The sequence below is a fragment of the Pseudopipra pipra genome, chromosome 5 (assembly GCF_036250125.1).
Source record: "Pseudopipra pipra isolate bDixPip1 chromosome 5, bDixPip1.hap1, whole genome shotgun sequence".
Taxonomy (NCBI): Eukaryota; Metazoa; Chordata; class Aves; order Passeriformes; family Pipridae; genus Pseudopipra; species Pseudopipra pipra.
In genome coordinates this window covers 74,440,936-74,465,146 of record NC_087553.1, presented here as the reverse complement: position 1 = coordinate 74,465,146, position 24,211 = coordinate 74,440,936, and the positions used below count along the sequence as shown (strand labels likewise).

Sequence of the window (24,211 nt, the reverse complement as noted above, 5' to 3'; positions counted from 1 at the left end):
TAGCAGCAGGAAAAGCTTCCAGGATCAGGGATAGCAGGGAATGCTGGGAATCCTGTCCCCGTGGAACCGGAGGGAAGGTGCAGCTTTCCCAGCACTTGGCTGATTGGAGGCTCCTGTGGTAACCAGGATCCTTAAATCCTCAAATTACAGGTCCTGGAAGTGTCCAAGGCCAGGTTTGGAGCAGCCTGGGATAGTGGGAAGCATCCCTGCCCATGGAAGTGGATGATCTGTGAGGTCCCTTCCCACCCAAAGCATTCCACGATCCCATATCCTCATCTGGCGCCGAGGGTTGTCCTGACAGAGACAAAAATTGGTGCAGGGACCCCCAAAAATTCCAAGGGAAGGAAGGAAAAGGCCAACTCACAGCTGGGCTGGGAGGGAGGAGCTGTAGGGGGTCCTCAGGGTGATGTTGCACAGCAGCTTTCCCTGGATGGCGAGTTCTCCCCTCCACGGGCAGTACAGTCCTACAGGAGAGAGAGAGAGAGGGAAAACAGCTCAGGAAAAGCAGGAGAGGGGAACAATTTATGACATTTATGACACAAACCAATGACACCCCAGCAATTCCTACCTTGGTGGTCGCGCTCGGGCCTGCGGGGAAAGGAAATAAAAAGATCATTTAGGAATATGGGGAGGGAAAAAAAAAAAAGAAAAAACAGGGGAAAACAGGCCACAAAAGCCAATTTTTTTTTTTTTTGGAATGCCAGGGAGCTGCTGCTTACAGGTCTTCTTCCATGGCCACGTCCTTGGGGTCCCTGTACTGGCAGCAGAGGACGATGTAGGGACAGACCTGCCTGGGCCGCTGGGCCGGGCTGCCGCCGGACACCTCGTACACGTAGTACTGGGAAAGGGGGAAAAAAACACGGATGAGCAGGGTGAGGAACGAGGGGAACTGGAGGCTGGAGCCCCCAGGGGAGGGTCAGGTCTCTGCTGGAGGTACCTGGCTCTGCTCGAAGGCCTGGCAGGGGCTGGGCGCGGCCGACCCCGGCTCGCGGCTCTCGGCGACGTGGCAGTCGTAGCCCGGAGAGGGGCAGGTGTAGGTGGTGGTGTAATCCTCAGGGATCACCCGCACCTTCCCCTGGATCAGGAAACCATGACAGAGACATTAACACCTTCCATTCCCCACAGGAATTTGCTCCGGCAGGCGCAATGCAGCTTCGGTTTCCCGCCAAAACGCGGCGTGAGGGGAAGCCCCGCCCGCGCTTCCCGTCGCCGTGAGGGGGCTGGGGGGGGTCGTTCCAAAAATTGGATTATTTGGGAGTGGGAGGCAAAGCTTCACTGCTCGGGGGAGGAGATGGGAGTAGGGCGGGTTTGGAGGCAGGAATCCAGAGGAGATGGGAGCAGAGTGGGTTTGGAGCCAGGAATCCAGAGGAAAAGGGAGCAGGGGGGGTTTGGAGCCAGGAATTCAGAGGAAAAGGGAGCAGGGCAGGTTTGGAGCCAGGAATCCAGAGGAAAAGGGAGCAGGGTGGGTTTGGAGGCAGGAATAACTGGAAAAGGGAGCAGGGTGGGTTTGGAGCCAGGAATCACTGGAGAAGGGGGTCACACACCAGCTCCATGGAGGAATAAAATGGAGCTCTGGTCTGACCAACCTTAAGGATTCCCCCTCAACCCCCCAAAATGCAGGAGAATCCAGGAATCTGTGACTCTGTGGGATCTGATTTCACCCCCCTCCCCCAGTTATGGGCACCACAAGTCTTTTTAAAACCCACTCGTGCTCTTTAGTGGCCTCTGAAAACCACTCCACACACACAAAAAACCCCAAAAACCTTGGATTTTACCTTAATTAGCTTGCAAATGACAATATATCCCGATTTTCCATGGTGCCAGGGGCTGGGATGGAGGCAGTCTGCATGCTTGGAAATATAAACCCCTGGGAAAACAAGAGAGCAGTGCAGGATAATGTGAATCTTCCAAAAAAAACCAAACCTCTGGGAAGAATCCTCCTGGGAATGGGAATCTCTGCAGAGCCACAAAAAGGGAAAAAGATCTTTCTATTTTCCTTTTTTTTTTGTTTTTGTTTTGTTTTTTGTTTTTTTCCCTTGGGTCTTCATTCCTGATTTATGTTTGTGGAGAGGATGTGTAGGGAATTACCTGGGGGAAACAGGGACTGGGAAAAGAGACACCGTATATAATATATAAAATTTATAATATATATAAAATATATAATATATATAATAAATATTATATGTAAAATATATAATATATATAAAATATATAATATATGAAATACATATTATATATAAAAATATATAATATATTTATGAAATATATAATATAAAATATATAATATATAAAATACATATGATATATAAAATATATCATATATATGAAATATATAATATGTATAATACATATAAAATATATAATGTATAAAATATATAATATATGTGTATATAAAATATATAATATATATAATACATGTTATATATAGAAATATATAATATATATAATACATGTTATATACAAAATATATAGTATATATAATATATATAGAATATATAATATATAAAATACATATTATATACAAAATATATAATATATGACATATATAAAATATGTAATATATATAAAATATAAAATGTATAAAATGTATAATATATAATGTATATAAAATATAATATATATATGAAATATATAATATACATAAAATATATAATATATGAAAATATTATATATAATGTTATATATAGAAATATGTCATATATATAAAATATATAAAAATACATAATATATAATGTATATAAAATATAATATATATAAAATATATAATATACATAAAATACATAATATATATAAAATATATAATATATATAATATTAATAATGCACATATATATAAAAATATAATATTTGTCCCAGGATGATATTCCCACCAGGATTAAGGTCTTTTCCCAGAGAAATCAGCCACTTTGGTGACTTCTTTTTCAGGGAAAGAAAAGCCTGGAATGGCAACATTCCCTAGGGAAGATCCCACCCTTGGCTGAGGGGGCAGAGGGAAAACTGCTGCTCCAGCCAACAAATTCAGCTTCTCGTGTAAGAAACGGGATTTTCCACGGATCTTGGCAGAGGCTGTGCCTCTGTTTTTCCAAGGAGTCGGAATTCCCAGGGCAGGGAACGGGGGTCTGGGTTCTCCCCACGGAATTCTCACCTTTGGCCGGGTCTCCCAGCGTGGAGATGGAGCTGCTGTTGACCCGCAGGCCCGTCCGACACACCTCCCTCGCCTTGGAAGAGCACAAACAGCCCCTTTAACACCCATTTTCCCCCCAGAAAAATCAGGGATACAGAGAAGAAAAGCAGCTGGAGAAACACTTGCGAGGATAAAGGGAACAAAACGAAACGTCCACGGGAAGAAGCAACGGGGAGAAAAGAGAATTAAACTGCCCAAAGCCACCCTCGGCATCGTTAAATCGTGTTACAGGAATTCCTGCTGGATTCCCTGGGCATCCCTGAAAAACTCCTTTCACAAAATCCATGTGAAAAACACAGGGCAGGGATAACTTGTGGGAGGCTCTCTCTCCACTCGGAATCCAGGGAATCTGCCCCCAAAGCACCTGACACGCTCCCGTCTCCCATCCCAGAGGGGCTTTTCCAGGCGTGCCCGACAGGTTTCATTCCCTGTTCTTGGCACAGGGCAGGGATAGGTGGGATATTGGGAAGGAATTGCTGTCTGGGAGGGTGGGGAGGGGCTGGAATGGATTTCCCAGAGAAGCTGTGGCTGCCCCTGGATCCCTGGAAGTGTCCAAGGCCAGGTTGGAGCAACCTGGGACAGTGGGAGGTGTCCCTGCCCATGGCAGGGGGTGGGATGGATGGGATTTAAGGTCCCTTCCAACCCAAAGCACTCTGGGATCCTGTGATTCCATGGAGTTGGAGGCAGGGATGGCTCCAGACAATTCCTGGGGGATGTTCCTCTGAGGCATTAAAGCAAAAAAACTAAATTCCAGGAGAGCTGAGAGCCCCTGGCAGGGCCTAAAGGGGCTCCAGGAGAGCTGGAGAGGGACTGGGGACAAGGCAGGGAGGGACAGGACACAGGGAATGGCTTCCCAGTGCCAGAGGGCGGGGTTAGATGGATATTGGGAAGGAATTGTTGGCTGGGAGGGTGGGGAGAGGCTGGAATGGATTTCCCAGAGAAGCTGTGGCTGCCCCTGGATCCCTGGAAGTGTCCAAGGCCAGGATGGAGCAACCTGGGATAGTGGGAGGTGTTGGGGGTGGAACAAGATGGGCTTTAAGGTCCCTTCCCAACCCAAAGCATCCCGTGGTTCTGGGAGAAATCCACTGGGGCAAAGGGAAACTCCTCCTGTCTCCCTGCAGAGGGCAAAGGGAGCGGCCAAATCCCAAAGAGAACTGACCGGAGAGACGGGAAATCAGATCCGTCCCTAAAACCTCCTCCCGGACTATTCCCAGCGGGAATCCCAGGGCACGGAGAGCCAGGATTCCTCAGCCTCCGACTCTGCTGGGACAGAGGGGCCCTCAGGATCAAATTCCAGCTGGACAAACATTCCCAGGTTACCTCTTCTTCCTTGTCAAAGAGGAGGAAGGCGAAGGTCTCCTGCAGCTCCTCCCGGCTGTACCCGGCGGCTTCCTTGGCTCGGGCGAAAGCTTTCAGCTGGAAAACACGAGGGAAAACTTGATTCCGTGTTTTTTTAGGGGGACAGCCTGTCCTAAACACCCCCAGCATTCCCAGGATGCAGCCTGGATCCAGCTGGATCAGCTCCCGTGCCCACACATCTCTGTCTTCCAGGGAGAACATTCTGGGAGCAAAGAGGATCCCAGTCCGTGGGTCAGGGAAGCGGTGGAAGGATGGGATTTCTGGGGGGGGTTGGAAGGTCAGGGAACAACAACCCCACCACTGCTTTTGCCTTTTTGGGGTTCAGAACTCCCAGATGACTTGAAATCCCATTTTTTTATCCGGCTCCACAGCGATTATCCCACTTTTAGGCAGCTGTTGCTTCTCCAGGCTCTCACAGAAAGGATGGAAAGAGGCTTTGGACAAGGGCATGGAGTGACAGGACAAGGGGGAATGGCCTTCAGCTGGAGGAAGGCAGGGTTAGATGGGATTTTTGGAAAGGAATTCCTGGCTGGGAGGGGTGGGGAGGGGCTGAATGGGTTTCCCAGAGAAGCTGTGGCTGCCCCTGGATCCCTGGAAGTGTCCAAGGCCGAGTTGGAGCAACCTGGGATAGCAGGAGGTGTCCCTGTTGTGGAGGGGTTGGAATTGGATCATCTTTAAGGTCCCTTCCAGCCCAAACCATTCCATGATTCCCAAATGCCCAAGCATTGTTGGGGACAACTGATGATTCCCAGCTCCCAGAGCAGCCTGTTTTCCAGTGGGAATACAGGGATGGAGGGATTTTAGAAGTGGGTCTGTACCCACCACAGGCAGCTGGGGAAAAAAAGGGGTTAAAACCAAAAGAAATCCCACATGGAATTCTGCCTTTAATGCACTTCACTAAAGCTTTCCTGAGGGATATTAAAGGGACTTCTCCCTGCTCCAGAGGCCTCCTCCAGGAACTGCCTGGAATGTTGAGCTGAATGGACCTTTTGTTCCTGATCAAACAGGGCTGGAATGGATTTCCCAGAGAAGCTGTGGCTGCCCCTGGATCCCTGGAAGTGTCCAAGGGCAGGTTGGAGAAACCTGGGATAGCAGGAGGTGTCCCTGTTGTGGAGGGGTTGGAATTGGATCATCTTTAAGGTCCCTTCCAGCCCAAACCATTCCATGATCCTCCAGTTCCCAAGCACTGTTTAATCCATGACAACTGGTGATTCCCAGCTCCCAGAGCAGCCTGTTTTCCAGTGGGAATACAGGGATGGAGGGATTTTAGAAGTGGGTCTGTACCCACCACAGGCAGCTGGGAAAAAAAGGGGTTAAATCCAAAAGAAATCCCACATGGAATTCTGCCTCTAATGCAACCCACTGAAGCTTTCCTGAGGGATATTCCCTGCTCCAGAGGCCTCCTCCAGGAACTGCCTGGAATGTGGAGCCCCAGTGGCTGAATGGACCTTTTGTTCCTGATCAAACAGGGCTGGGAAGGGAAAGAAAAGGAAGAGAGGAACCGGGAAAGGGGCTCTGGGAAAATCCAGGAATCGGGATTTAGGAGCTCTGCAAATCCCCCAAAAAAAAAGCCCCTTCTGGAGCTGCTCCTCCTCCAGCCTCACCTCGCTCAGGAAAAGCTGGTTTTCCACCAGGATTGCTCGGCTGTACTGGAATTCCTGCCGGGATTTGGGGTGCAGGAAGGAGCCGTGCAGCGCCGACACCGCCCTCTGCAGCAGGGATTCCTCGGATTCCGCGGGAAAACCTGGAGCGGGGAAGGAAAGAGGAGGTGAATTTATTTCCTTTGGGCATCTCCGGATCCTCAGAACTACGGATCCTTCCCCTCCAGATCCCAAATCCCAGATTTTTTTTGCAGGTTAAGCTGCTCCTCTGGCAGGAAGGGATCTGAACTCCCTGGAAGTTTTTCCTTTGGAACAGAAAGGGAAAAAAAAAAAAGGAATTAAGTCTGGAGGAAGAGCCAGAGGCAAAGTCTGGCAGGGAATTAAACTGAGCAGGGCAGAGTTTCCTCCAGTGCTGGAAGTCACCTGGATTCATGGAATGTTGTTTTTAGGGGGTCACATGCAGGAGAATTCCAGGTTTTTGCCCTCAGTTTTTTTTGGGATTACCTGTTCTCCTGCAGAGATCTCGAGGGGGGAGGTGGAGGTTTTGACGCCTTTCTCGCATCCCAAACCCTCCCCACACGTTCCCAAAATAAAACACCCCACTGAAAAAAAACCCTTCCCACCAAAGAGAGATCCCGAAGCAACCCACAAATTAAACATGGACACAGAAACACGGGAAAAACCTGGAATATTCCTGCCTTTATTGAAGCTGATAAACCCAAAATCCAAATATTAAATATCACTTTTAAAACCCCAGGAAACCCAGGGCTGGTTTAAAACTCTTTATTGCTGGGGGGGTGATTCCTGAGATTTCCCAAATCCCAAACTCAGAGGGGGGGGGGTTTGGCTCCCACTTTTTAAAGGATTTAAGTTTTTTTTATTATTATTTTTGATCATGTTTTTGTCTTTTCCCTCCCCTGGGTTGGAAAAGGAGAAGAGGTGGAATCATTCCCTGCGTCCCTCGTTATTCCCCTCAAAGTGTTCAAGGGCGGGAAAATAATATGAAGGATGGGGAAAAAAACCCACAAACACCAGTTAAAATTGGATGTTTTAAACTTAAAATGGTAAAATAAGGGAATAATAATAATAATAATAATAATGATAAGGGAAAATAGAAGGAAGACACAAAATCCAGACAAGGAGAGAAGTGGAGGGATCTAAAAACAGTCCCAAGAAAAACAGGAATGGTGGAACAGAAACCTGGAACATGGAAAAAGTCTTAAAAGCACCTTGGAAATCTTTTTTTGTGCCCTTTTAGATTCACTTCCCACACGTTTCCCACTTCCAGGTGATGCCTCTGGAATCACCAGGAGGAGGAAAAAAAGCCAAGAGCAGGAAAATAAAGGGGTTTTCCAGCTCTTTTTTGGGATTGCTGTGGCACCTCTTTGGTCCCAAGTTTGCCCAATTTTTCTCCTTGTTTTTGCTTCGTTTCCTGCATCCTGTAAATCCCGAGGATCTTGTAAATCCCGAGGATCTTGTAAATCCCAAGGCTCTTGTAAATCCCAAGGATCTTGTAAATCCCAAGGATCTTGTAAATCCCAAGGCCCTTGTAAATCCCAAGGATCTTGTAAATCCCAAGGCTCTTGTAAATCCCAAGGCTCTTGTAAATCCCAAGGATCCTGTAAATCCCAAGGCTCTTGTAAATCCCAAGGCTCTTGTAAATCCCAAGGCTCTTGTAAATCCCAAGGATCTTGTAAATCCCAAGGATCCTGTAAATCCCAAGGATCTTGTAAATCCCAAGGATCTTGTAAATCCCAAGGATCTTGTAAATCCCGAGGATCTTGTAAATCCCGAGGCTCTTGTAAATCCCAAGGATCCTGTAAATCCCAAGGATCCTGTAAATCCCAAGGCTCTTGTAAATCCCATGGAAGAAGCCCCAGAGTCCAGGCTCCTCCATGGAAATCATGGAATTAAAAGGCTTGGAGCAAACCATAAACCCCCTTTTTTCCCTCCTTTGCTGGAGCACCACCACCAAAACAGGGATTTTCAGGGGTAAAAGGCTTAAAAAACACCCAAAAAAAACCCCTGGGAAGCTCTTGGAAAAGCCCCAATCCCGGGAATTTCACAGGGGATCCCTCCCAACTTTTGCTCCTCTCGGCAAAAACGAAAGTCCAGAAAGGGAACGAAAAAAAAAAACAACCCCAAGGTCATTAATAATGTGCAATAAATAAAGAAAGAGGAGAGAGGAAACGATCCCAGCCCGGATTCCAGCTGCCCTGTGGGATTGAGGGGCACCCTTGGGAAGGAAAAGCCTCCCGGGAAGAGGCAGGGGAGTCTTGGCACATCCAGGTTTTTATCTGGAGGAGCAGAAAAAAGTCCTGGATCTGAGCAGGAGGAGAAAGTGAAAGTGGCCAAGGCAGAAGGAAAAGTGAAAGTGTCCCAACTCCCCCCTGAGAGCAGCTTGGGAATGCTCAGGGAGGATCCTCAGGGAATGGGATGGACTTCCTGTGGGAGTCGGACAGCACAGGCATCCCGGGATTGTGGGATGGAGACACCCACGCTGGGGGTTATCCAGGGAATCCTCAGGGAGGGAATTCACAGCCTGGTCGGGTGATTCCCTCCCCTGATAACCAGGAATTAAATCAGGCACCTTTGGAGCTTGGAATTCCAAGGAAAGCTGATTTTCCCTCTGTGTGGCCGTGAGGGAATCGCCCTCCAAGAGCCTTGTATTCCTTGGAATTCAAGGAATTCAATCTGCTCCTTCCTCCTCTGATAACCAGGAATTAAATCAGGCACCTTTGGAGCTCGGAATTCCAAGGAAAGCTGATTTTCCATCCGCATGGCCGTGAGGGAATCACCCTCCAAGAGCCTTGTATTCCTTGGAATTCAAGGAATTCAATCTGCTCCTTCCTCCTCCATTTTCTGGAACCTGCTCCTCTGACCTCTCCTCCTGGATCCTGCCTGCAAATATCCCGACATTCCCTGTTCCGGGCAGATATCCACGGACCACAAATCCCTCGGGATATGCAGGTCTGTGCCCCCCTTCCCAATTTAGGGCTGGAATGGTCATGGAAACACAAACTTCCCAATCCAGGACATTCTTTAGGCTCATTCCTTTGTTTTGTGCCTCACCACACACCCACTTCTGACATCATTCCAGAAGGAAAATCCATGGATTTCCAGCCACTCATGTGGAGAGTTTGCTTTTTTCCTGGCCCGGTGATTCCCTCCCCTGATAACCAGGAATTAAATCAGGCACCTTTGGAGCTCGGAATTCCAAGGAAAGCTCATTTTCCCTCCGGGTGGCCGTGAGGGAATCGCCCTCCAAGAGCCTTGTATTCCTTGGAATTCAAGGAATTCAATCTGCTCCTTCCTCCTCTGATAACCAGGAATTCAATCAGGCACCTTTGGAGCTCGGAATTCCAAGGAAATCTGATTTTCCCTCCACGTGGCTGTGAGGGAATCACCCTCACAGAGCCTTTTATTCCTTGGAATTCTGTAAATCTCCCTTTTCCGGACTCGGAACCTGCTCCTCCGACCTCTCCTCCTGGATCCTGCCTGCAAATATCCCAACATTCCCTGTTCTGGGCAGATATCCACGGACCACAAATCCCTTGGGATATGCAGGTCTGTGCCCCCCTTCCCAATTTAGGGCTGGAATGGTCATGGAAACAAAAACTTCCCAATCCAGGACGTTCTTTAGGCTCTTCCCTTTGTTTCGTGCCTCACTTCCAGCATCAATCCAGAAGGAAAATCCATGGATTTCCAGCTGCTCATGTGGAGAGTTTGCTTTTTTCCTGGCCCGGTGATTCCCTCCCTGATAACCAGGAATTAAATCAGGCACCTTTGGAGCTCAGAATTCCAAGGAAAGCTGATTTTCCCTCTGCGTGGCCGTGAGGGAATCGCCCTCCAAGAGCCTTGTATTCCTTGGAATTCAAGGAATTCAATCTGCTCCTTCCTACCCTGATAACCAGGAATTAAATCAGGCACCTTTGGAGCTCGGAATTCCAAGGAAAGCTGATTTTCTCTCTGCATGGCTGAGCAGGAATCACTCTCCAAGAGCCTTGTATTCCTTGGAATTCAAGGAATTCAATCTGCTCCTTCCTCCTCCCTTTTCCGGACTCGGAACCTGCTCCTCTGACCTCTCCTCCTGGATCCTGCCAGCAAATATCCCGACATTCCCTGTTCTGGGCAGATATCCACGGACCACAAATCCCTTGGGATATGCAGGTCTGTGCCCCCCTTCCCAATTTAGGGCTGGAATGGTCACGGAAACAAAAACTTCCCAATCCAGGACGTTCTTTAGGCTCTTCCCTCTGTTTTGTGCCTCACCACACACCCACTTCCAGCATCAATCCAGAAGGAAAATCCATGGATTTCCAGCCACTTGTACAGAGAGTTTGCTTTTTTCCTGGCCTGGTGATTCCCTCCCCGATAACCAGGAATTAAATCAGGCACCTTTGGAGCTCAGAATTCCAAGGAAAGCTCATTTTCCCTCCGGGTGGCTGTGAGAGAATCGCCCTCCAAGAGCCTTGTATTCCTTGGAATTCAAGGAATTCAATCTGCTCCTTCCTCCTCTGATAACCAGAAATTCAATCAGGCACCTTTGGAACTCGGAATTCCAAGGAAAGCTGATTTTCCCTCTGCGTGGCTGTGCAGGAATCACCCTCACAGAGCCTTTTATTCCTTGGAATTCTGTAAATCTCCTCCCTTTTCCGGACTCGGAACCTGCTCCTCCGACCTCTCCTCCTGGATCCTGCCTGCAAATATCCCGACATTCCCTGTTCTGGGCAGATATCCACGGATCACAAATCCCTCGGGATATGCAGGTCTGTGCCCCCCTTCCCAATTTAGGGCTGGAATGGTCATGGAAACACAAACTTCCCAATCCAGGACGTTCTTTAGGCTCTTCCCTTTGTTTTGTGCCTCACTTCCAGCATCAATCCAGAAGGAAAATCCATGGATTTCCAGCCACTTGTACGGAGAGTTTGCTTTTTTCCAGGCCCAGTGATTCCCTCCCCGATAACCAGGAATTAAATCAGGCACCTTTGGAGCTCAGAATTCCAAGGAAACCTGATTTTCCCTCTGCGTGGCCGTGAGGGAATCGCCCTCCAAGAGCCTTGTATTCCTTGGAATTCAAGGAATTCAATCTGCTCCTTCCTCCTCCCTTTTCTGGAACCTGCTCCTCTGACCTCTCCTCCTGGATCCTGCCTGCAAATATCCCGACATTCCCTGTTCCAGGCAGATATCCACGGACCACAAATCCCTTGGGATATGCAGGTCTGTGCCCCCCTTCCCAATTTAGGGCTGGAATGGTCATGGAAACAAAAACTTCCCAATCCAGGACGTTCTTTAGGCTCTTCCCTTTGTTTTGTGCCTCACTTCCAGCATCAATCCAGAAGGAAAATCCATGGATTTCCAGCTGCTCGTGTGGAGAGTTTGCTTTTTTTCCCTGGGTTTTAACCTTAAAATTCCAGGAGTGTTGGCTCCAAACACTCGTGTCCTGCCAAATCCACCGAATTCCAGAGCCCGGCACTCCGGGAACGCGCTCCCAGTGTTCCCCTGGGGGCCTTCCCAGCTCCTTCTCCTCTCCAGCCCGGATTCCCTGGATTTTCCTGCCATGATCCCATCCTTAGGATGAGCTGGAACAACGGGAATCAGTGGCACTGTCAGCTCTGGCCCCACCACATCCCGCTCTGTTCCATTGGGATCGCCTTCCCAACTTCTCCAGCTCCGCTGGAATCCACCTCCCATCCCGATTCCCGGCTTTCCCTGGATGGGAACGGCCCAGGAACCCTCATCCTGGCTGATTCCAGCCTCAGGATCATCTTGGATCATCCTTCTCCAGCTGGCCCCGCTCCCTGGAGTGGTTTGTGAGCGTCGGACCGGCGGCATTCCCAACAACCAGGAGGTTTAAACGGGAATTTAACGGATATCAGGGAAAATTTCTTCCTTGTCCAGCTTGTCCAAAAAGCACTGGAAGACGTGCTGGATCCCCCATCCCTGGATTTAAAAGCCCTGTGGATGTGGCACTTGGGGACAGGGATCCGTGGTGGCCTCGGCAGCGCCGGGAGAACGATGGGATCGGACGATCGATCTCTGAGGGCTTTTCCAACCGGAATGATCCCATGATCCCGCTTTCCCAGCTTTCCCCTCCTGCTTTTCCCACCCCAAGGCACAGAGCTCTGCCTTGACCTCGTTCCTTCTGGAGCAGAGTTGGCTGAACATTCCAAGGGATAACGGCTCCGATCCAAACCCACGGCACCGGAGCCAACCCGGCCGGGATTTTCCACGGAAAACATTGGGAATGGGACGGATGGGAGAGAAGCAGAGCAGGATTGTGCTGATGGTCCAGGCAAAACAAGGCCTCTGGTTTAAACTGGGATCATGGAGACATCCAGGGATAAGGAGTGAGTCTGCTGGCAAAGGAAAGGGGGAATTCCCACTGGGAATGCCGAAGGCCCCGGGAACCAGTGGCGCTTCCCGGAGGTTTCCTCACGGGATGAGCTCAAAAAATCAGCTCTGGGAGGAATAAAAAAACCAGCCCATTCCATCCAAACATTCCACCTTTTCCTCAGGAAGCCACCAACCCCCCCCAGGTGACAGGAGTCTCCAGGAGAAAGACGGAAAAGATGAGGCGGCTCCGGAATTAATAATTAATTAAACCCGGGAATTACGGCCCTGCTTGGGGTGGGATGAGATCTTTTGGAAAGCTGTGTTTGACCCACCGTGTCTGGAATTCCCTCTGGGATCAGGGAATCTGGGAATGCTGAGCTTTGGTGATGCTTTTCACCCCCATCCCGGGAGGGGTTTTAGGTCAGGCAGGGAATTCCTGGAATTCCTCTCATTCCATCCCACGGGGATTTCCCAATGCATCCAGGGGGTTGGGAATAAAACACAGGATTAGGTTTCCTCATGGACAGGGAAGGGGATGGAAAAAAAACCCAAAAAAAAAAACCAACTCAGCACCAAAATAAAATCCCCAAACTGGGCAAACACAGCATTTATGGGGAAAAAAAAAATCAACATTTTAATTCCTTGTCTCAAAGAGAAGAATCTCAAGAATAAACTCAAGAATAAACTCAAGAATAAACTCAAGAATAAACTCAAGAATAAACTCAAGAATAAACTCAAGAATAAACTCAAATCCAAGAAGAAATCCAAGAAGAAATCCAAGAACAAATCCAAGAAGAAACCCAAGAACAACCTGTTGGTCACTCTGGCAGGTGATTAACAGAAAATTCATTAATAAATCCAGACAATTTGGGATCCCAAAAGGATTCTGGTGGGAAATCCACGTTCCAGAATTCCTTCTCTTCCCCTCCTGGGGCTGGAAGGAAATAAAACCAGCCAAGTGCAGCCGAAAATTAACTAAAAAAGGCTGTTTTTAAACCAAATTGTTGCAGGGATTTTTTATTCCATGGATTTCCAAAGAATAAGGGGGGTTTTCTCAGCACCAAAATAAAAATTCCCAAACTGGGCAAAACCAGCATTTATGGGGAAAAAAAAAAAAATCAACATTTTAATTCCTTGTCTCAAAGAGAAGAACCTCAAGAAGAAACCCAAGAACAACCAGTTGGTCACTCTGGCAGGTGATTAACAGAAAATTCATTAATAAATCCAGACAATTTGGGATCCCAAAAGGATTCTGGTGGGTGAACTATGGAAATCCTTTCCCAGAATTCCTTCTCTTCCCCTCCTGGGGCTGGAAGGAAATAAAACCAACCAAGTGCAGCAGAAAATTTACTGAAAAAGGCTGTTTTTAATCCAAATTGTTGCAGGAATTTTTATTCCATGGATTCCCAGAGAGCAGAGCGGGTCAGAAAGCCTCTGAGCAAACCACTTTTGGGCTGAAAAGCAGGAATTTCCGTGAAATCCCAGCTTTCCTGGACAACAACAACCCCCTGTGACAAATCCCTTCCAGAGCAGGGCAGGGATTTCCAGGCTCCTCCCCGGGATTAGTGCCAGGACAGCCCCGGGTCCCTGTCACTAAAAAAACATCCATTTGGGGGGAAATCCAGGAGGGTTTAAGCCCTGCCTGGAATATCCCAAAAAAGCAGAGCTTCCCCCAGCACCTCCTGCCTCCAAAGCCCCGGGATGTGGATCACTCCAGGCTTTTCCACGCTTTTTTAGACAGAAAAACTTCCATGAAAGGAGTGAAAGACTTTTTCCAGCTCTTTCTGTGCCATCCACCCTCCTCTTTCCTTGGTCTATCCCAGATTATCCCCCTCCCTAAGGAGTGCAGGCTTCCAGCTGCTCCTATCCAAGCTTTCACAGGATAATTTGGGATCGGAATCGGGCAGGACAGAGGCAGAAATGTAGTTTTCCCCCCCATTTTTCAGGCCAAATTTCAGCCCTGCTCCAAAGGGGGAGCAAAGAGGATCCAGGTTCCCAGGAAGGGACCAGGAGGCATCCAGGCTGTTTGCATTCCCAAATCCCGCTCCGGAAAGGGCCAGCCCGGCTTCCCAAGGGAAAAGTGGGATGGGGATGGTCACTCTCCCCTCTCCCATGGAAAAGTGGGATGGGGCCAGTAATCCTCTCCTCCCCAAGGAAAGTGGGATGCAGCTGGTAATCCTCTCCTCCCTAGGGAAAAGTGGGATGGAGCCAGTAATCCTCTCCTCCTCAAGGAAAAGTGGGATGGAGCCAGTAATCCTCTCCTCCCTAGGGAAAAGTGGGATGGAGCCAGTAACCTTCCCCTCTCCCAGGGAAGGGTGGGATGAAAGAAGGACCCCTCCCCGTTCCAGGGAAGGTCAGGATGGAGCCCTTAACCGTCCCTTGTCCCAGGAAAGCTCGGGATGGAGCCCTTACCCTGCCATGTCCCGGGAAAGGGTGGAATAAAACCTCTCACCCTCCCCTGTCCCGGGGAAGGTTGGGATGGAGCCCTTAACCCTCCCTTGTCCTGGGAAAGGTGGGGATGGAACCCTTAACCCTTCCCTGTCCCTGGAAAGGTTGGGATGGAGCCCTTACCCTGCCCGGTCCCGGGAAAGGGTGGAATAAAACCTCTCACCCTCCCCTGTCCCGGGGAAGGTTGGGATGGAGCCCTTATCCTTCCCTTATCCTGGGAAAGATTGGGATGGAGCCCTTATACTTCCATGTCCCGAGAAAGGTTGGGATGGAGCCTTAACCCTCCCTTGTCCTGGGAAAGGTTGGGATGAAACTGCTCACCCTCCCCTGTCCCAGGGAAGGGTGGAATGGAGTCCTTTATCCTCCCTTGTCCCTGGAAAGGTTGGAATGGAGCCCTTAACCCTCCCTTATCCTGGGAAAGGTTGGGATGGAGCCCTTATACTTCCATGTCCCGAGAAAGGTTGGGATGGAGGCCTTAAACCTCCCTTGTCCCGGGAAAGGTGGGATGGAGCCCTTACCTTCTCCTGTCCCAAGAAAGGTTGGGATGGAGCCCTTACCCTTCCCTGTCCCCGGAAAGAGTGGAATAAAACCGCTCACCCTCCCCTGTCCCGGGAAAGGTTGGAATGGAGTCCTTTATCCTCCCTCGTCCCAGGAAAGCTCGGGATGGAGCCGTTAACCCTCCCTTGTGCCTTAACCCTCCCTTGTGCCGGGAAAGGTGGGGATGGAGCCCTTAACCCTTCCCTGTCCCTGGAAAGATTGGGATGGAGCCTTAACCCTTCCCTGTCCTGGGAAAGATTGGGATGGAGACCTTATACTTCCATGTCCCGAGAAAGGTTGGGATAGAGGCCTTAAACCTCCCTTGTCCGGGGAAAGATTGGGATGGAGCCTTAACCCTCCCTTGTCCTGGGAAAGGTCAGGATGAAACTGCTCACCCTCCTCTGTCCCAGGGAAGGGTGGAATGGAGCCCTTAACCCTCCCTTGTCCCAGGAAAGCTCGGGATGGAGCCCTTAACCCTCCCTTGTCCCAGGAAAGCTCGGGATGGAGCCCTTAACCCTCCCTTGTCCTGGGAAATGTTGGGATGGAGCCCTTATCCTTCCATGTCCCGAGAAAGGTTGGGATGGAGGCCTTAAACCTCCCTTGTGCCGGGAAAGGTTGGGATGGAGGCCTTAACCCTCCCCTGTCCCGGGAAAGACTGGGATGGAGTCCTTAACCCTCCCTTGTCCTGGGAAAGGTTGGGATGAAACTGCTCATCCTCCCTTGTCCTGGGAAAGGTTGGAATGGAATCCTTAACCCTCCCTTGTCCCAGGAAAGCTCGGGATGGAGCCCTTAACTCTCCCTTATCCTGGGAAAGGTTGGGATGGAGCCCTTATACTTCCATGTCCTGAGAAAGGTTGGGATGGAGGCCTTAAACCTCCCTTCTGCCGGGAAAGGTTGGAATGGAGCCCTTACCTTCTCCTGTCCCAAGAAAGGGTGGGATGGAGTTCTTAACCCTTCCTTGTCTCTGGAAAAGTTGGGATGAAGTCCTTAACCCTCCCTTGTCCTGGGAAAGGTTGGGATGGAGCCCTTACCCTTCCCTGTCCCGAGAAAGGTTGGGATGGAGCCCTTAACCCTCCATTGTCCCAGGTAAGGGTGGAATAAAACCGCTCACCCTCCCCTGTCCCGGGGAAGGGTGGAATGGAGTCCTTTATCCTCCCTCGTCCCGGGAAAGCTCGGGATGGAGCCGTTAACCCTCCCTCGTCCCGGGAAAGCTCGGGATGAAGCTGTTAACCCTCCCTTGCGCCGGTTAAGGTCGGGCCGGAGCCGCCCGCCCTCCCGTTCCCTCTCCCCCCCTCACCCGTGCCGGTCTCGCCGCTCCGCCGCTCCCGCCGCTCCCGCCGCCCGTCCATGGCCGCCGCCGCCGCTCCTCCTCCCTCAGGCCGCCCTCATGGCCGCCCCGCCCGGGCCCCGCCGCGGGACACAGCGGAGCGGGGCGGCCGCCGCCGACCGCCGGCCCCGGGAAGTGGAAGGGCGGGAAAAGGGAAGAAGGGAAGGGGAAGGGAAAGAGGGAAGGAACGGGAGGCGGGAGCGGAGGGGCTGCGTGCGTGTGGGTGGAGGAGGGGGGGGGGGGGGTTGGTGGGAGGGAGGAAAAAAACAGAAAGTGAAAACTGAACCGGAAAGAAATCCGAGGGGCCGCCCGCGCGGGTTTTTTCTTCTTCCCGCGGTCACCGAGCCACGGTGGCTGCGCCCGGGTTTTCTCCTTCCCGCGGTCGCCGAGCCCTGGGTGGCTGTGCCCGGGTTTTCCCTCACCCTGCCGTCCCCCAGCGCTGCTCCCTCATGGCCGACTCCTGGCTCCGGCCCCGGTGTTTTCCCTCAGCCCCTCCACGCCTCTTGGCAGCGCTTCCCGCTGGCCCTTCCCTCGTCCCCTCACACCATGGCCTGAGCCCCTTTTCTCGCCTCAGTCCTCTCCCCTCATTGTTTTCCCTCAGCCCCTTGGTGTGGACCATCCCTCAGTCCCACAGCCCCTTCCCTCATTCCCTCACCCCTCACACCATGGCCAGAGACCCCTTTTCTCGCCTCAGTCCTTTCCCCTCAGTGTTTTCCCTCAGCCCCTTGGTGTGGACCATCCCCCAATCCCACAACCCCTTCCCTCATTCCCTCGGCCCATTCACCTCATCCCTTCTTTCTTTCACCCCTCACACCATGGCCAGAGACCCCTTTTCTCGCCTCAGTCCTTCCCCCTCATTGTTTTCCCCTCAGCCCCTTGGTGTGGACCCTCCCTCAGTCCCACAACCCCTTCCCTCATTCCCTCGGCCCATTCACCTCATCCCTTCTTTCTTTCACCCCTCACATCGTGCCCAGGGCCCCTTTTTCTCACCTCATTCCTCCCCCCTCAGCGTTTTCCCTCAGCCCCTCTGTTTGGATCTTCCCTCGCTCCCCCTCAGTCCCCTCCTTGATCGCCTCAGTTCGTGTCTTCAGCTCTTCCCGCTGCCCCTTCCCTTGTTCCCTCAGTCTTCTCCTGCCCTGAGTCTGACCCTCACCTCAGTGCCTTCTTGTTTTTGGACCTTCCCTCTTCCCCTCACCCTTCACACCATGGCCAGAGACCCTTTTTCACCTCAGTCCTTCCCCTTCAATGTTTTCCTTCAGCCCTTTGGTGTGGATCTTGCCTTAGTTCCCTCTGACTCTGATCCCCTCAGCCCCTCCATCTTCTGTTCTTGCCTTTGCCCCTTCCCTTGTCTTCTCCTGCCCTGAGCCCCGTAACTCACCTCAGTGCCTTTCCAAGAGGCTTGTTTTGGACCTTCCCTCAGTCCCCCCCAACCCCTTCCCCTCATCCCCTCTTTCCCTCACCCTCCAACATCTTTCCCTGAGCCCCTTCCATCACCCCAGCCCTTTTTGCCCTCAGTATTTTCTCTCAGCCCCTCAACACCCTCCCTGATCCCCTCAGCCCCTCCATACCTGTTTTCAGCTCTTCCCACTGCCCCTTCCTCCTCTTCTCAGTCTTCTCCCGCTCTGAGCCCATCCCTCACCTCAGTGCCTTCCCCAGAGCCTTGTTTCGGGCCTTCCCTCAATCCCAAAACTCCTTTCCTCATCCCCTCACACCATGGCCAGAGTCCCTTCCCTCACCTCAGTCCTTCCCCCTTGGTACCTTCCCTCGGTTTGGACCTTCCCTCAGTCCCACAACCCCTTCCCTCATCCCCTCAACCCCTTCCCCTCATCCCCTCTTTCCCTCACTCCCCAAATCATTCCCAGAGCCCCTTCCCTCACCTCAATCCTTTCCCCTCAGTGTCTTCCCTTGGCCCCTTGGTTTGGATCTTCCCTCAGCCCCCCTCGAACCCTTCCCCTCACCCCTCTTTCCCTCACTCCTCCAATCATTCCCAGAGCCCTTTCCCCGACCTCAGTCCTTCCCCCTCAGTGCCGTCCCCTCCCAGATGCCCTCAGGATCAGGGATTTTCTTCCTTTGGCTCTTCTCTCAGGGCCTTTTTCCATCTTCCTTTCTCCCTTCTGGTCCCTTCCCTCATCTCCTCACCCCCTTTCTGTGGCTCTGGCCTCAGTGCCTCCCTTCAGTCCTCAGCCCCATCCCTGTCCTCGATGTCCCCCTTGTCCCTCATGGCATGGGGTACCCCTGCAGTCCCTCTGGGGTGGCTCCAGGCCACACAGACACTCACACACACACAGGGAAATGGGTGTTTAAGCAGAAAAAGTAGAAAAATAATCTGTTTTTCCACCAGCACCTGGAATCTGTCTGGATCAGCCCAGCAGGGAAAGAGTTTGGCCTTGAGCAGTTGCATGTAAACCATTATTCCAGGTTGCTCCAAGCCCAGTCCAACCTGGCCTTGGACACTTCCAGGGATCCAGGGGCAGCCACAGCTTCTCTGGGAATTCCATTCCAGCCCCTCCCCACCCTCCCAGCAGGAATTCCTTCCCAATATCCCATCTAACCCTGCCCTCTGGCACTGGGAAGCCATTCCCTGTGTCCTGTCCCTCCATCCCTTGTCCCCAGTCCCTCTCCAGCTCTCCTGGAGCCCCTTTAGGCCCTGCCAGGGGCTCTCAGCTCTCCCTGGAGCCTTCTCTTCTCCAGGGGAACATTCCCAGCTCTCCCAGCCTGGCTCCAGAGCAGAGGGATCCAGCCCTGGGAGCAGATCCATGGCTTCCTCTAGATTTGCTCCAGCATCTCCATGTCCTTGCGAAGTTGGAGACCCCAGAGCTGGACACGGCTCAGTTTAGAGCTCTCCATACAAGTCTGTCCAGCTCCATGGGGAAAATTCTCTTGCCCTGCTTGGTCAGGTGAATCCCTTAATGTCTCCTCCTTCCCAAACCAATTCCTCCAACGGGGAGAACAGAGGAGAGCCCCCCGTGCTCCGGATCCTTTGTGCTGCTCCAAGGGAGTGGGATGGGGCTGAGGGACTGAAGGGAGGCACTGAAGGCCATGGAAAAGGGGTGAGGAGATGAGGGAAGGGCCCAGAACGGATAAAGATGGGAGGGAAGAGCCTGAGGGGATCAGGGAAGGGTCAAGTGTCCCTTTGGATGAGTTGCCTCGTCGCGGTATCATCGGAACAGCAGGAGCAGATGATTTTTAGGTCCCACCAGGCTCAGCAGCCTCTGAGGAACACCCAGAAACGCAGGAAATCGGGGATGTTGCGACAGAAGCTGGAGCAGGGAACAGGGAGACCTGGGCTTGCCCAACCTCTTACGCAAGAGGGTTGTAGGAACACCCTGTGCCCGTGTCTGGGCACGTGTTTGGCTGTGGCCAGTCTTGGAGGGGAGCCCACCTGGCATTCCAGGTGCTTTTGGCAACGAGATCCGTGAGAATGTTAAAAAATAAATGACTATCACCCGTAATAAATTATTATTATCCATAAAAAATCCACAGACAGGCTGAAATCCCGAGGCTTCCGAGCCTCGCTGGCATTTGGGTGTTTCTCTACTCTGCTGATCTCACCCCTTGGCAGGAAAGATCAGCAAACAAAGAAGGGGGAAAAAAAAGGAGAAGGAACAAGGAGACACCGAAGGGTGTCTCATTTATAAGTGACTTATTACCCAAACAAGTCCATAACGAGCCCTTACGGATGTTTCACCCACCCCTGGCAGCAGCAGGGAGTTCAAAGTGCCCCAATCCCCTGAAAGATCAGCAGATCCGCGGCCAGAACATCCAGTTTGACGCCTCAAACGTGACCCCTCAGTCCCCTGTCATGAGTGTTTTAGTAGTGGGAGTCATTTCTGGTGAGGAAACGTAGGATTTCGGGTGAGAAACGATCTATTCTGTTAGAAAAACAAAGACTTGGAAGGAATTTTATCATCAATTTTGATGGCTGGACTCGATGAAAAGACTTCAGGGTTCTTTTCCAGCCTTAATGATTCGATATAATTTTGCAGGGGGGAGTAACTGGAGCCTCTGGGGGCCTGACCGGTTTCTAACTGGAGTTTTTATGCTCCTCTTGCAGCGCTCCACAAGTTTTTTTTGGGTGTAAACTGGCGTGAGAGGAGAGCCCGTGGTGGGCACGGTGACCTCACCGTGGTGGGCACCTCATTCCTCTATTTTGGCTTCTTTGGAAGACTGACTCACGGGAGTCCCAAGCCTAAAATAAGGAAGCAGCAGCCATCTGAAGTCCTAATTCCTCTTTTATTCACAATAAAAAACCCATGAATGGTGCCATCAATCAAGGAAATAAGCAGCGATGGAATGAGTCAACTGGGAGGTGGGAGCAGCTCAAGGATGACAGCCCTGACAAGGATAAAGCAAATAATTAGGTGTGAGCTCGTTGTTGACTCTTTGGGGCAGGTCAGGAGGGTGAAATGCTGCTTAAAGTGGATAAACACCCCTGAAAACAGGGATAGGAGCTGCTCAATCCCCTTTTCCTGCCTTGGGGAACACGGGGTAGAAGATGGAAATCCGTGGAAACTGGTTTTCTCTTATTTCTTTAAAATCACAGCTCATGGAATGGGTTGGGTTGGAAGGGACTTAAAGATCATCCAGTTGCAACAACAGGGACACCTCCCACTAGCCCAGGTTGCTCCAACCTTTCCTTGGACACTCCCAGGGATCCAGGGGCAGCCACAGCTTCTCTGGGCAACCAAAGGATAAAATGCAAAGTCTGGAAGCTCCTGACCCAAATTTCTGCTTTATTCTCCACCACTGCCAAGGTTTATCTCGTCCCCTAAAAGTGTCTTGCCCCATCCTTCCAGAAAAACTCCCTTAATCCCTTTAGGATCTTGCAGCAACCACAACCAAATTTTGCCCAAGGCCTTTCATTTTATGTAAAAAATATGGGGAAAGCCTTCAAAAATACCCCAGCAAAGACCATCCCAAGACCTTTAATTCTGTCAAAAATATGGGGAAAGTCTCCTGTGTTCCTGCAAACTGTAAAACCACGCTCAGGAACCGAGGCAAAGACGACAAGAAAGTGCCAAAATCCAGATAAGTATTCTCAGCACGGAGCAAATGATTAATGATTTTTTTTTCAAGTCCCTTTGCCATTTTCCCTCTATTTAAAAAAAAAAAAAAAATCAGTATTGGGGTTGTTATTAAAAATTATTAATTGTGCTGCTTATCCTGTATTTTTGCGATGTAAGCCTGAAAATAAGAGTTTAAACATTAATTTTGTTTCTTACTAGGCACACGGAGCCGGGAGATACTCGAAGCAAAATGATCGTGGCAAAATCGTGGAATTAAGGAATGGGTTGGGTTGGAAGGGACTTAAAGATCATCCAGTTGCAACAACAGGGACACCTCCCATTATCCCAGGTTGCTCCAACCCTCCCTTGGACACTCCCAGGGATCCAGGGGCAGCCACAGCTTCTCTGGGAAATCCATTCCAGTTCCTCCCCACCCTCCCAGCCAGGAATTCCTTCCCGATATCCCACCTATCCCTGCCCTCTGGCACTGGGAAGCCATTCCCTGTGTCCTGTCCCTTCAGCCCCTTGTCCCAGTACCCCAACAACCCCATACCAGTGCCCCCAGTCCCTCTCCCCACACACTCCAGTGCTCCCAGTCCCTCTCCCCACACACACCAGTGCCCCCAGTCCCTCTCCCTACACACTCCAGTGCTCCCAGTCCCTCTCCCCACACTCCAGTGTCCCCAGTCCCTCTCCTCCTCATACCAGTGTCTCCAGTCCCTCTCCCCACACACTCCAGTGCCCCCAGTCCCTCTCCCCACACACTCCAGTGCTCCCAGTCCCTCTCCCCACACACTCCAGTGCCCCCAGTCCCTCTCCCCACACACTCCAGTGCTCCCAGTCCCTCTCCCCACACACTCCAGTGCCCCCAGTCCCTCTCCCCACACACTCCAGTGCCCCCAGTCCCTCTCCCCACACACTCCAGTGCCCCCAGTCCCTCTCCCCACACACTCCAGTGCCCCCAGTCCCTCTCCCCACGCACACCAGTGCCCCCAGTCCCTCTTGGTAAGGGAAAACGTTAAGCTGCGGTTGGTGGGGAGGATGTTGAGCTGCCTTGTAGCCAGCACAGTTCAATAAGTGCAGTTTTAAGGTTCGTGTGCCGTTGCCGACAGAGCGGCCATGTTGCCAAGACAGCCGCCATCTTGCCGCGGAGCAGCCAATGGGAAGCCGCCCAGAGGCAGCCAATGGGAACGCTGCGTGGTGGCGCGAAGGGGCAGCCAATGGGAGGATGCGCAAAGCAGCAACACGTAGCCAATAGAAGACAGCCAATGGGACGCCGAGCGGACGGGCGGCCAATGAGGAGCCGCCGCCAGGGGGAGGGGCTGAGGGACCGCGCATGCTCAGAGAGAGGAAGACGTTGAGCCTTCATGCCCCGCGACCGCCCGAGACGAACAGCAGAGAGCAGTGCGCAGGCGCCAGGGGGCGTGTCCCTAGATTTACATAGAACACCGCCCACTCTCGGGAGTCATGAATATTTATGAGCCAATGCGTAAAATGGAAGCCATGACGGAGCAGCGGCGCATGCGCGTTGGGTGCAGATACGCTGCGCGCGTCCGGCGCCTAAATAACCAAATACCAGCTTAATAGCACCTGTGGGTATTGAGTTTTACTACCGGCGCCTTTCCCCGGCATCACTGTCCCCACACCAGTGCCCCCAGTACCCCGCTTACCCTCTTCCCCCACACACCAGTAACCCCGTTATGCTCTCCCCATACACTCCAGTGCCGCCATTACCCCTCCCCACACACACCAGTGCTTCCACTACACCCTCCCCACAGACACCAGTGCTTCCATTACCCCTCCCCACACACACCAGTGCTTCCACTACTCCTTCCCAGCACACACCAGTGCCCCTATTACCCCTCCGCACACACAGCAGTGCCCCTATCCCCATACCCGTGCTCCCATTATCCACTCCTTGCACGCACCAGTACACCCCCCCCACACACACCAGTGCACCCAGTATCCCCTTCCTGCACACACCAGTTCCCCTGTCCCCACACCAATACCCCATTACCTGCTCCTTGCACACACCAGACCTCCCAGTCCCTCTCCCCCCAATACCAGTGACCCCAGTCCCTCTCCTCATACAAACCAGCGCCCCCCCCCACCAGTGCTCCCAGTCCCTCTCCCCACACACTCCAGTGCCCCCATTACCCCCCCGACACACCAGTGCTCCCAGTTCCTCTCCCACCATACCAGTCCCTCTCCCCACACACTCCAGCACCCCCAGTACCCCCATTACGTGATCCCCACACACACCAGTGCTCCCAGTCCCTCTCCCCACACACACCAGTGCTCCCAGTCCCTCTCCCCACACACTCCAGGGCCCCCAGTCCCTCTCCCCACACACACCAGTGCTCCCAGTCCCTCTCCCCACACACTCCAGTGCTCCCAGTCCCTCTCCCCACACA

At 51.7% G+C, this 24,211-nt stretch overlaps 2 protein-coding genes across 2 annotated transcripts; one reads left to right on the top strand and one right to left on the bottom strand.

The window, feature by feature from the left end:
• Positions 1-330: 330 nt before the first annotated feature.
• On the bottom strand, positions 331-18,165 carry LOC135415081 (protein TASOR-like). Its single transcript, XM_064656615.1, has 9 exons — positions 16,762-18,165; positions 6,147-6,286; positions 4,504-4,599; positions 3,145-3,217; positions 1,776-1,867; positions 938-1,075; positions 720-838; positions 569-588; positions 331-464 (listed from the first exon to the last, which is right to left on the bottom strand). The coding sequence occupies exons 1-9, from the start codon at positions 16,811-16,813 to the stop codon at positions 361-363; spliced, it is 834 nt and encodes a 277-aa protein (XP_064512685.1). The 5' UTR covers positions 16,814-18,165; the 3' UTR covers positions 331-360.
• LOC135415097 (uncharacterized) lies at positions 17,997-21,748 on the top strand. The gene is made up of 2 exons (XM_064656653.1): positions 17,997-18,057; positions 18,175-21,748. Exons 1-2 carry the CDS (start codon positions 17,997-17,999, stop codon positions 19,194-19,196), a joined length of 1,083 nt encoding a protein of 360 aa, XP_064512723.1. The 3' UTR covers positions 19,197-21,748.
• Positions 21,749-24,211: the final 2,463 nt, after the last annotated feature.